The sequence below is a fragment of the Caretta caretta genome, chromosome 12, assembly GCF_965140235.1.
Source record: "Caretta caretta isolate rCarCar2 chromosome 12, rCarCar1.hap1, whole genome shotgun sequence".
NCBI classification, from domain to species: domain Eukaryota; kingdom Metazoa; phylum Chordata; order Testudines; family Cheloniidae; genus Caretta; species Caretta caretta.
Window position 1 is genome coordinate 3817463 of NC_134217.1, and position 12040 is coordinate 3829502.

The 12040-nt window shown below is 56.3% G+C and overlaps 1 protein-coding gene and 1 long non-coding RNA gene across 9 annotated transcripts in view; one reads left to right on the forward strand and one right to left on the reverse strand.

Annotated features, from left to right (window-relative positions):
* Positions 1-997: 997 nt before the first annotated feature.
* Positions 998-6139, reverse strand: LOC125620753 (uncharacterized). The gene is made up of 2 exons (XR_007352311.2): positions 5436-6139; positions 998-2147 (listed from the first exon to the last, which is right to left on the reverse strand). It is a non-coding gene; the product is annotated as an uncharacterized LOC125620753 (long non-coding RNA).
* Positions 4536-12040, forward strand: part of MTSS2 (MTSS I-BAR domain containing 2) — an 84410-nt gene continuing 76905 nt past the window's right edge. For 5 of the 8 annotated variants that reach the window (XM_048816836.2, XM_048816837.2, XM_048816838.2 and 2 more), the window contains exon 1: positions 4537-5046. In XM_048816836.2, coding sequence (XP_048672793.2) covers positions 4978-5046 — 69 coding nt within the window. In that variant the 5' untranslated portion in view covers positions 4537-4977. Of the gene's footprint in view, positions 5047-12040 lie in introns of all 8 variants that reach the window. The other 3 variants (XM_048816834.2, XM_048816835.2, XM_048816842.2) reach the window with 2 other exon arrangements.

Consider the following 12040-nt stretch of genomic DNA (forward strand, 5'->3'; position numbering starts at 1 on the left):
CATTGAACTGTAAAAATCAAAGAAATGCCATTTTTTTCTTTGATGTATTTTTCTGTACTGGGATGCACGGGCAACCATGTTCTTTCCTTGTGCTCAGCCTAGCTCCCCAGGCCAACGCATCTTTGTACCTTTAAGGGGTTACAAAAGCACTGGAGGGAGCTCAATACACAATGTTGTAGAAAGAAAAGGAGTACTTGTGGCACCTTAGAGACTAACCAATTTATTTGAGCATAAGCTTTTGTGAGCTACAGCTCACTTCATCGTATGTAACGTTGTAGGTTTCTCCTTCCCCTCTTCCGCAAGGATTTTAAATCCACTTCTTAGCAGGCTATGATAGAAAGACTGGCTGATTAGGCCAAAGGCAGGTTCTGTCCATTTGCTGGTTCTCTAGCTGTTCAATCCATCATAAAAGTACCTCACATTTGATTTCTTTTGAGTTTCATTCCAAAAACTTAAAGCTAAATAACCCTGAAGTTAGTCCTCATTTTTCTGCCCCAACTCCAACTAACTTCTTTCCCAAGTGGAAAACATTGGGTAAGTGTGGGGTGTGATTTGAGATGGGAAGGAGAACAGAGGCCAATTCCTGCTGACAGTTATACCTATGCAGCCTTATTGACTTCAGGGAGAACACATTTTTGCACAAGAATAGATTTTGGTCCCTTCTGCTTTTTCACACCTGCTATAAGCAAAATCTCATTCACTTTCCTCCCCTAACCTCTGAGCACTTCAAGGGGGAAAAATAAGCAAGGTCTGCTTGATTTACACATGCAAATGAAACAGGAAGCTCTCCCTTCATTCTACACCAGCCTTAAACACCAGACCTGCTGTAACAAGGGTCTCACTACAGCAGCCTTGGCTGGACTGTTCTTTTGGGAGATCCTTAATTGTTCTTTTAAGATGCTGATTTTCAGTGAAGTCTTCCTTTTCTTGGGGGCAGAGAACACAACAGGGAATAGCTCTGTTTTGTCACCTCCTAGTCATTCAAAAGCTGAAAGGCTTTATATTGTTTGTTTTAATGTTTGTACAGTGATTTTGAAGAGCTAACATAGTACAGAAGTGCTAAATATTATGACTGGGCAACCATCTAAAGATCTGTGTCACTTCTAGCTGTTACCTTTTTCTTACAGAAAGCTTAAAACAAACAAATGTAAACCGTAGGGAGCTGGTGCACACAGAACTCATGCTTAAAAAACCTCATGTCAGAGCTGCTGATCACATGTTGTAGAATACTTAGTCCTGCCATGAGTGCAGGGGACCAGACCAGATGATCTCTTGAGATCCCTTCCAGTCCTATGAGTCGATTCTATGAGTCGATTCCTCTAATTGTGGAAGAGCTTGGTGACAGAATGGCCTGATGTGGTGAATCACTGGAGATTAACTACACAAACTGGGTATGGTCCCACAAATAATATTTGGGTTCAATGTGAAAATTCATTGTTCTCAGCTAGTGCAACAGTGGGAGGCAGCTTTCAGAGCAAGACCGCCTAAAATACAATGCCACCCAATGTAACTTTCCCTGGTCTACACCTGGGAGGTAGGGGTGAGCTAAGTCGGCCTGGTCTACGCCAGGAGGTAGGGGTGAGCTAAGTCGGTCTAATTACACAACTTCAGCTATGAAAATAGCGTAGCTGAAGTTGAGGTACTTAGAGCTACTCACCACGGTGTCTTCACTGTGGTAAGTCAACTGCTGCTGCTCCCCCATCAACTCCACCTGCGCCTCTCGCTCCGGTGGAGTACCAGAGTCGACGGGAGAGCGCTCGGTGGTTAATTTATTGCGTCTAGAAGACTATCGCACTGGGTGCATCGCTCAGGGGGTAAGTGTAGACATGCCCTCTACTTCAGTGGATTTTACACCTGAGTGGTTTCCTTTTACATAATAAAAGCTGGATGCATCCCAGAGTGCAGTCAGAGTGAGACAGGGTATGTGGTGTAGAGGCCATAGCTTGGGGGGAAACACCTGCAGGTCTTGGCTTTGCACTGTGCCAGGTGGAGAGCTGAGGGTAGAAGCACACGGCAGAAAGAGGTGAGCAGCTTGCAGTGTTCGTCCTCATACAGATTGCAGTGTTCAATCTCCACTAGCTAGGAGGAAGGAGGCTCAGGAGAAGGCCAGCGCAGCATCCCTCGGGCTACCTCTTACTCAGAAGTATCTGTTTGGAGACATGAGTGTCGTGAGAGTAGAATAAACTTGTTAATTTTTCATAAATAAATATGTAAATGTGTATGTAGGTTGATGACTTCATAAATTTTTTTGCAATATGTCATTCATACTTAGACCCTTCCCTCCCATTAGCCTTGGGCCCCTCGTAACCTTCATCCGGCCCTGGCACCTCCCCATTGTTCCTTGCAATGCCAGATGATGAAGAACTTTCCCATCTCTCCCTAGAATAGCTGACCACAGCTGCTCCCAGGACACTTTTTGGAGGAGTGAGAAGGTTGAGCCAGGTGTCCTGGCCTAATTCCTGCTCTGGAATCTAACCAAGAGGGGAGAAGAGAAAAGAGATTGATAAGGCCACATGTAGCAGAGAGAAAATGTCAAGGAGGTTCATTCTTAGGGCTTGGAAATCTACCTCCCCCAAGCCTAGAATGAAGATAGCATCTCTGTGAGTGGATGGACTAGCTGATTACCTCCCAGCTTTTCATTTAATTAGAATTAGAGTTGCAGCCAATAGATCCTGAGCCAAACTTCCCCCAAGTTTGAAGAAGAGACAATGATCTGCTCCGGTGTTGGAGCAGCCCAGTGTGATGTTGGGCTTTGAATTTCCCTGAGGCTTGGGAGTTGGTCTCTTCTGGTCTGTTGGGTCAGATTGTTGTAGACCTGGGAGCCAGGTGGGGAGCTGACCCCTAAACTTGGATCTGGGCCTATGGCAAGTGAGGAGAATACAAACAGATGCCACCTTTCAGTCCTGAACTTGCTCTCTCTCTTTCTCTGTAGATACCAGTGGGTGGCTGGAATCTCTGTGGTCAGTGTTTCTGGTTTGATAGGTACCATCAATGGGAACCCTTTCCCCTCTCCAGTTGATTAGAGGCCTGGGCCACCCAAGGGCTTGCATGTTCTCAGGCATGTGTATTAGCAGAGGATCTTCATGCCTACACAATGCCCCAGTGACTGGTACAAGCTGTCGCACAATCGGGCTTGTTTCCTCTTGGTGAGTCAACAGTGTGCCCTTGTTGCCAAGAAGGCTAAGGGCATTTTGGGCTGCATTAGTAGGAGCATTGCCAGCAGATCGAGGGACGTGATTATTCCCCTCTATTCAGCACTGGTGCGGCCACATCTGGAGTATTGTGTCCAGTTTTGGGCCCCCCATGACAGGATGTGGACAAATTGGAGAGTCAGTGGGAGGCAATGAAAATGATGAGGGGACTGGAACACATGACTTATGAGGAGAGGCTGAGGGAACTGGGATTGTTTAGTCTGCAGAAGAGAAGAATGAGGGGGCATTTGATAGCTGCTTTCAGCTACCTGAAGGGGGGTTCCAAAGAGGATGGATCTAGACTGTTCTCAATGGTAGCAGATGACAGAACAAGGAGCAATAGTCTCAAGTTGCAGTGGGGGAGGTTTAGGTTGGATATTAGGAAACACTATTTCACTAGGAGGGTGGTGAAACACTGGAATGCGTTACCTAGGGAAGTGGTGGAATCTCCTTCCTTGGAGGTTTTTACGGTCAGGCTTGACAAAGTCCTGACTGGGATGATTTAGTTGGGGATTGGTCCTGCTTTGAGCAGGGGGTTGGACTAGATGACCTTCTGGGGTCCCTTCCAACCCTGATATTCTATGGTTCTGTGACTGAGTGGAGGAGGAGTAGTCCTGAGGCAGACAGCAGGCCAAAGCCAGACACGAGGCACTTTTGAATAGACCCTGAAATCATATTTACTTGTTGGTTTTTATTATTTTCTTTGGAGTCTGGACCTTGATTGAAACTTGATCAGGAACTTTGGACCTTGACAAAAGATACTTGACTGTCCCTGACCTAGTGGTTGCGGCTGTAGGCTTCCCACGCCCGGCCTCGCAAGACGTGGCTGAATAGAAGACACTACAGGGCTTAGCAGATCCCCTGCTCTTGGCCAGGAGCCGGGGGCCCGGTGCAATCAGCCCCTTTCTGGGGCTAGGGAACACGTCGTTGATCCTTCAGTCACCCCCAGGCCCTGCAGCTCCGACTGCCTTCCCACCATGGGGCACTCCCCTGGCTCCAGCTCGACGTGGAATAAAATACCCCGAATGCGCTTCCCTTCCGCCCTCCCATCCTGATCTAAAGTTTAAAGAATAACCTGGGCCCCTCCCCCCTCGTCGGGAACAGCAATTGCGAGCTAATGAAGGCCCGTGCGATGAAATGGCCGGGTCCCAGCCCTTGCCGCCCCGGGGGGGGGGTTACCCTGGCGGGTCCCTGAGCCCCGGCCCCGCTGGGCTCGCACAGCCCGGAGCCCCGGCCAGGGGCATCTCCCCCCGCTCTTAATCCCCCCCCGGCCCCGCCCCCGCGCCATGTGACAGCGGCGCCTCTCGGGTTACGGCGCGCGGCGCGTTGCCCCCAGAGCCGAGCCCGGCGCAGCGCACGGCGCAGCGGATCCATTTTGCCTCGCTGCGCGCCGGCTCCGGGCAGCCTGGGCTGGCGGCGGGGGCTGGGCACGGTCCTGCGGGGCGAGCGCGGATCCCTTGCACGCCCCCCGCCATGGCCGTGGAAGGCGGGCTCGCGTGGGCGCTGGGGCGAGCGGCCGCTGCGCGCTGCTGAAGCTGCCCCCGGGGGCGCCCCGAAGCCGCCGGAGCGAACCTGACAAAAGGACGGGGCGTGAGACCGCTCCGCTCCGGGCTCGCGGGGCTGCGGCGCGGGGCTTTGTGTTCGGCTCTGGTCCCAGGAGCTGGAAGCTGAAACGCTGCTGAAATTTGCCCGGGTTTCTGGTCGTTTCCTGGTGGATCCCCCCCCCCGGATTGCAACATCGCTCTCGGCTTCCCCTCTGGCTCGGCCGCGCGGGGATTTGCTGACTATGGAGACAGTCGAGAAGGAGTGCGGAGCCCTGGGGGGCCTTTTCCAAGCCATCGTCAACGACATGAAGGTAAGACCCCCCCCCCCACCCAGTCAAAATATGCAGCGTGACAACTCCCCTGCCGCGGAGCTCCCCGGCGGAGAAGATGGAGGCGGGTGGGTCTGCGGGGCTGGGAGCCCAGGGAACAATACGGAGCGAAAAACCAAATCGGCAGCCGCGGGCCGTGCGCGCTCTTCCCTCTGGCGCCCTCGGCCCCTCTGGGCTGTGCCCGCTCGCAGAAAGGGCCACAGGGCAGCGCGGAACCGCCGCCGGCTGCGGCTTGCGCCCCGCGCCCCACCCCGCTCCGCGCCCCGCTCCGCACCGCACCCCGCTCCGCGCTGGGGCGGCGCCGACTCCACCGCCCGCCGGGCTCCCTTCGAAGCGCCCCGACCTCCCGCGGGCTGCGGCCGCTCACTCACCTGAGCGCTCGTGTTGGGCCGTGGGCGCCAGAGGAAAGCGGGGGGGCAGGTGACCTCGGGGTTTAGAGCCGGTTGGGGGTGAAAAGACAGAATGGGCTGAATTTTCTCAAGGCGCAACGTTTCTGGGTTTCCTTGGTCCTGCCTCAGCCCGGGGCTGGCCTGGTGGATTCTCCGGGGCCTTCCAGCCCGACCTGGCTCTGATTTCCCTGCGAGGGGGCGGCTGATTGTGGCTCTGGGATCATCCACTTGGGGTGTTTGGAGGAGCGGCTCCCCTCCCGCCGCGCTGCCGCCCTGAGCCCAGCCAAGGCAGGGGGGATAAATCTATAAAGCCTGGCGGAGAAGGGGATTAACTGCTTCAGGACTGGCTGGAGTTTCCCTGCCCTGGGGGTGCAGGGCGCCGGAGGCTGAAGGGATCGCCCTGGGGCACCAGAGAGCAGCTAGCTGGGAGAGCCCCACTCAGGCCTGCAATGCTGAGGGCTGCAGCCCCGCACGCCTGCTCCCATGGCTTGTGCTGGGCACAGAGAGGCCTGGGCCAGGGCACCATCACCTGGCCAGGAGTGGTGGCGAAGGGGGATGTTCACCAAGTGATGGTTAATTCCCACACTGAGAACAGGGGGCTTTCAGAAGCCAGACAGTCACGTCTGCCTATAAAATTCTCAAGCACTGCGGGACTGGCTGGGTCTCAACCACTCAACCATTCCCATGCCCAGCCGCTGCCCCCCAGGGCAGGCCAGCCTGGGATCCAGCCACTTTCAAACCTAGGCAGGCAGAATGGCTAGCCTGGCTCAGAACACAGTCCAGCTAGTGTAGTCTCCTGCCTCAGTGGCCACAACTAGCTGACTGAGGAAGGGGCACGGCACTCACTGCACTGCACTGGTTGTCTCCATCCCTTTCCCCTGCTTGCTTTGCTATGGGGCTCCTGTGGGCAGGGGGTGGCTGGGCTAAGCAAGTGGCTGGCATGTTTTCCCACTGCATTTATGGGACAGAGGTTCTGCAGGCATGGACTGTGTCCTCTCTTCCTTCTCGCACACCCTCCACCCCCACCCAGGCGCTGTCAGGGCTCCTCTGTCCCGCTAGCCTGGTGAGCGGTACGGCTGGCCGGCTGCCACCTTGGCCCCCTGCCCCACATGCCTGTCTCTCTGTCCCCTGCTGTGCAGAGTTCTGGGCCGCCTGGACAGATGCAGTTATTGGTTCAGAGGCACCTTGTTACCAAGTGCTGCTGGATCTGGAGAAACCTGACAAGTCATCCTTGGTGTCTCCCCAGGGCTGCTTCTAGCTGCTGGAGGGATTCTGGGGTCTTGAGAGAGAGAGGTGCCAGCTGGGGAGCTGGAGCCTGCTGGTTCCTGTGCAGCCTCCCTGCCAGCTTTTGAGATGCTCCCTGGCCTTGAGAGTCCATCTCTCTTTCCCCTGGCAGTCCCTAACCCGGGTGTATTTTGTCTGCCTCCGGGCCTCATAGCCCCACTGGGCTCCCTGCTCTCCAGCAGGGGATGGATGAATTGCAATGCCACAGGCGGGCTCAGCTGCCTGGCAGGGACCAGGAATTGGCTGCACCCCTCAGTCAGTTCACTGTGGAAGAGCTCCGGGTTTAGACCCATAAGGCTGGTCTCTTCTGTACCTACCTAGTAGGCTAAGATCTGCGTTGGGCCAGCCACTGTCTGCTTCTCCCTCCCACTCCACTGGGCCCTTCCCCATGCAGGCCATGGGGCTGGGCGTTGGAGCAGCCCATGCTCCATAGGAAGCTCGAGCTCAGTTGTGGAGTGGGTGTGAGGGGCACCAGGCTTGTTCCAATGCTGCAAGTGCAGCTCTGCCCTGAAGACCGGCCACGTAGCACTGGCTGTCTCTGCACTGGGCCCCGTGCAGTGGGGATCGCTTTGCTGAGTGCCAGTGTGTGACTCCAGCCAACTCCGCAGCGGGCGGGGACCTGGGTTCCAGGCTGGACTGCAGCAGCACCAGAACTGTCTGCTGAGTGTTGTTCGGTTATACCTGGGTACCCATCTGCACAGCCCTGAGCTGGCCTGGCTGGCCCAGAGGGGATAACAGGTCTGCAGGTGCTCCTGGGTGAGCAGGAAAAGTCCCAAGGTGAGCTGGCAGGGCTGGTCACTGGGAGAGCCAGCTTCTTCGGTATGGTCTGAGCTGCAGGCAGCCAGAGGCAATGAACATGGAACCCTGGGAGCTGTTCACACCTCTCCTTGCAGAACAGACTAGCCAGGGCAGGCCAGCACGGTACCTGCACCCAGGAGCTATACGCTCCAGGAGAGCAGAGGGAAGGCTTTCCAAAGGTAGATGGAGCCTACAAGTGCAGGGAAGTGAGGTGGGACCCCTGGAGCCAGCCAGGCCAGCTCTCCTCCATCACCAGGGCCCCTGGGCATTTCTAGCTAGAATGGCTCCTGTGCAGTCCATGAAGGGAGATGCCCCTGGAGTTCTCATCCAGGCTAGTGCCAGAAAGGTGGCTGGTGGTGAATAGCTGGAAGGAGCCACCTTCCCAAGGGGATTTGAGGCAATGGAGCAGGGAATGCATCATTCCTGCACAGAGGGACTCACGCCCTTCTCTCTCTCCCGCCTGTCTTGGGCTCCGAGAGCCCCCGGAGGCCAGGGCAGGGAGAAAGGCAGCTCGCCTGCCAGGGAGACGCTGTGCCAAAGCTGGTGCCCCTCCATTACGCTCTGTGGCCTGCTTGCACCGTGGCAGAATCTGGCCCCTCAAGAGCCAGCGTCCTCTGTGGGGAAATGACCTGGCTTCCCAGTGAACTGTTGGGGCCTGAAAGGCAGCTCGCCAGCCAGGGAGAGCCCAGCAAGAGAGACCTACGGGGCTCAGAGCCCCCCAGCGAGCCCTGGCTGTGCTGGGACTCCGGGCGGGCAGAGGGAGGCCCTGATGGAGCACAGTGGCCAGGGAGAGAGGCCCAGGGGAGGTCTGAAGCCGGGCAGGGCGTGGGGAGAGCACTGTAGAGAGGGAGCTCTGCTGTGGGGCCTCCAGCTCCCAGCAGCCTAGATCTTGGCAGCCCAGCTGCTGGGCTCTGCTGGGCTTCACGCTGTCACAACCCATGAGTTGCGGCTGCCACCCGCTCCTCCAGCGCTGGCCCAGCCTCCTCACCCTGTCCCACCACCTGTGGGAGCATGGCCCAGCGTGCCCAGGGCCCACCCTGCCCATGTCTGGGAGAAGCAGCCATCTTCCAGCAGGGTCTGGCCACCCCTTCGCCTGGGCGCCCGAGCGGGGGACGGTGCCAGCCAAAGAGCAGGGATCGCATGGGGCTGCGGCTGGTAGCCCAGGGCGGGGCGGATGACAGGCCCTGGGGGGAGCGGTAGAGAGCGAGGGATCTGTGTGTGTGGGGGGGTGTTGGCACAGCATAGAATCACAGAATATCAGGGCTGGAAGGGACCTCAGGAGGTATCTAGTCCAACCCCCTGCTCAAAAGCAGGACCCATCCCCAATTAAATCAAACTGCAGGTGCCCCTCCTCTCCCCTCCCCCCCAGGGCACCCAGGGCACCGACGGGTGGGCACTCCCAGGTCAGCAGCAGCACTGCCATGGGGAGGAATTCAGCTGCTCTTCTGTCTCTCTCTGTCCGGGATCCACGTGGCCCCCAGGGCCCTGCCTCGCGCCACGGCCTCGCTTTGTGTGCAGTCCCAGGCAGAACGCTCAGTGTCCTCCGGAACAGCAGCCGCTGCCAGCCTCCCCTGGGCCCTGCCCCCCATCCCGCCCTCCTGTGGGCACCTGCTCCCCCTCTGGGCACTAACCCGGTGCCCGTGGTGGGGACGCATGGGGGCCGTTCCCTGTGGGGAGGCGTGCCACGTAGTTCGGCTGCAGGGCCCAGGGTGGCCAAGGTCCAGCTGTGGTGAATCCCCTCTCTGGGGGGGTAATTTTCTCGACTCGAGGGCTGCTGCCCCCTGCTCATTTGGGGTGGCACAGGGGTGTACCTGCCGGGGTGGGGCTGGCATCATGCTCTCAGAGGCTTGAAATAACATTTCCTGGGCAGGGATTTCTGTGGCACATGGTGAGCTTGGCACAGAGCTTGAACGGAGAGTCTCTCTCTTCTGTGGACTGGCCCAGCCCTGGACCTCAGGTGCAGGGGGGCGCTCCTAGGTGTGGACTGACTAGAAGGAGCTCAGAGCACCCCAGAGCTGGGGAAGGTGATTAGAAGAACTACGCAAGTGTATCTGGATTAAAGGCGTATCCATGCGGCTACCTGGCTGCTGTTCTCCCCAAGGAACAAGAGGACTTGACTAGGCTGGACCAAGGGATGTCACTCAGGACCCTCGGTTGAGGTGGAGCACAGGAAAACTGGCTGAAGGTCTGGAAACAATGTTTGAGGAGCTTTGCCCAACAAAGCCCCTACTGTCTAGCAGAGCATGCGACGGTCTGTCAGGGGAGTGGTGGAAGACTCATTGCCCGAGTCACTTCAAGCCAGACCGGGCAGAGCACTGGATGCTAGGGACAGCAGTGCATTGGCTCAAAGGGAACAGACACCCTGATTTAATGGCTGTTTTCCAGATCTAATTCCTGTAGTTCTGCAAGTCAGCTGCTCCTTGGAGTCTTTGGCTGACCAAAGGCTGTGACTGGCCGGTTGCTTTCGGGAGGCAGGTTCTTATGGCTTGTGAACAGACATGTACGCACTGTGCCAGACTTTCCCACACCTGGGAGGCAAACAGAATGCAAAGACTGCCCACTGTGGGTATTCGCACATGCACATCTGGTGCTTTGTGTGTGCAAAAGCACAAACACATATGCACCCCTCAGGTCCAGTATGGATGCTCTGTACGTACACGCGCCATAGAGACCACATGGTAGCATCCCTGCCACACCCAGCAGTGGTATCGGCTCCACCCAGAGAAAGCCAGACCGATCTCACGACCCGACTTGGCGTCTCTTGCTTAGCACGTGTGTAAAGTGCCTTCCCCGACCCTGTGGCATGAGGGGCTGTGGAGATGGCACTGGAGGGTAAAGGCTGCGTTACCCCATGCTGGCACTGCTGTTGTTTCTACCTTGCCTGAGGGGTAAGTCAGCTTTCCAGCGGCATGTGCGCACCCCTAAATATTCTCTGCACCCCCCCCACCCCGCCCGGAGGGATATATTTAGCTATGGGACACGCAGGCTGCATGTGAGACCATGGAAAATCCCCTCCCTGTCTGCGTATCCCAAAGCCAGTGCAGCTCTGCTACCGTTCCTCAGCCCACCGCTCCTGCAGGCGAGTTCCCAGCCAGCCTTTGGAGCAGACACACGCACGGGCACAGACCGTGAGAGCTGGGATCTCCTCTGGGCCTTCCCACTCTAAGGCCTCGGGGGGGGCACGTAGGTTTCATACCCAGCTCAGAGAGGTCCAGGCTCTTGTTAGGGTTGCTGTTATAATAGCTACTGGAGGCTCCAACCGAGACCCAGGCCATGTTGTGCTAGGCGCTGCAGGCTCTTTGGGGCAGGGCCTGTCTCGTATTGGCTAAACGGACAGTCAAAGGCCGGGGAGGGAAACTGAGGTACCGAGCGGTGACCTGACTTGCCTGGAATAGAACCCAGGTCTTCCCAGGCCACTCCAATACCCTCTCCACTGGATCCTGCTGATGGTTCATGTATCATCAACCCCATGTCAACATCTCCGGTAGGCCTGCTAGGCAAAATTGATGCCACGTCCCTGGCTTTTGCATGGAGGCTGCAGGTATTATTGCTCCATGCGGGGGGAGAGTTTTAAAACAAGCTGTCCCCTTCTGAGCACCGCCCCTCTCACCGTGAAGTGTTCGGCTGCCGTCCTCATGATAGGAGGGCAGGTCTGAAGCCAGAGAGCTGCACCAAGCGAGTGATAAGTGCAGGGAGCTTCCTGTTTACAGCACGCTAACTGAACTGGGGCGACATGAACACCTGTAAACAGGATGTGCCCAGGAGACCTTGCTCGTGTTATTGCATCTCAGAAGGTCTCCAGGATTACATTTTTCTGGAGACCCGTCATTTCAAATGAGATGTTCTCTCCGCTGTCAGCTGGATGGGATGAGGCATTGCAGTGGCCATGTTTGTTGTGGGCATATGGGTGAAGGCAAGAGCGCCAGGATTTGCATACTACACAGATACTGCAATTAGTGCACTTAATAGCAAGTGCACTGGGACTTGCATATTATACAGTTGCTAACGGCATTCCAATTAACAACCATCTGAGATGCAAATCTCAGCACTCTGATTAGCTAGCTGCCAACAATCACAGTGCAAGTCACCAAGAACGGATTCAAGCTGGGACAGCTGGATGAAAGTCAGTGAATGTCCAACTTTCCCTGGCTCTGATTCGCCGAGCCAGGCCATTTCTGCTTAGTATGTGGCTATTGACTTCTGTGGCGTTTAACATGGAGGTTCACTGGCCCTGGGAGGCAAATATTGACTCAAGCAAAACAGAGGTTAGGGACTGCTTCCGCGGAAGCTCCATGTCCATCAAAACACGAAGCCAGCGTCCGCATTAGTATGGTTACAGACATTTGGATTGGGGTCTGTTGGAAGTCGCTCCATTATGGCCATGACTGTCTCAGGAGGAAGAATCTTTGTTTTAAATTAATATCCTGAGCAGGAGATGAAGCCAATGGGGCTGCAAAACACTATTATTCACCTCTGATGGGCCAATCAGGAAGCTGAGATTTGCA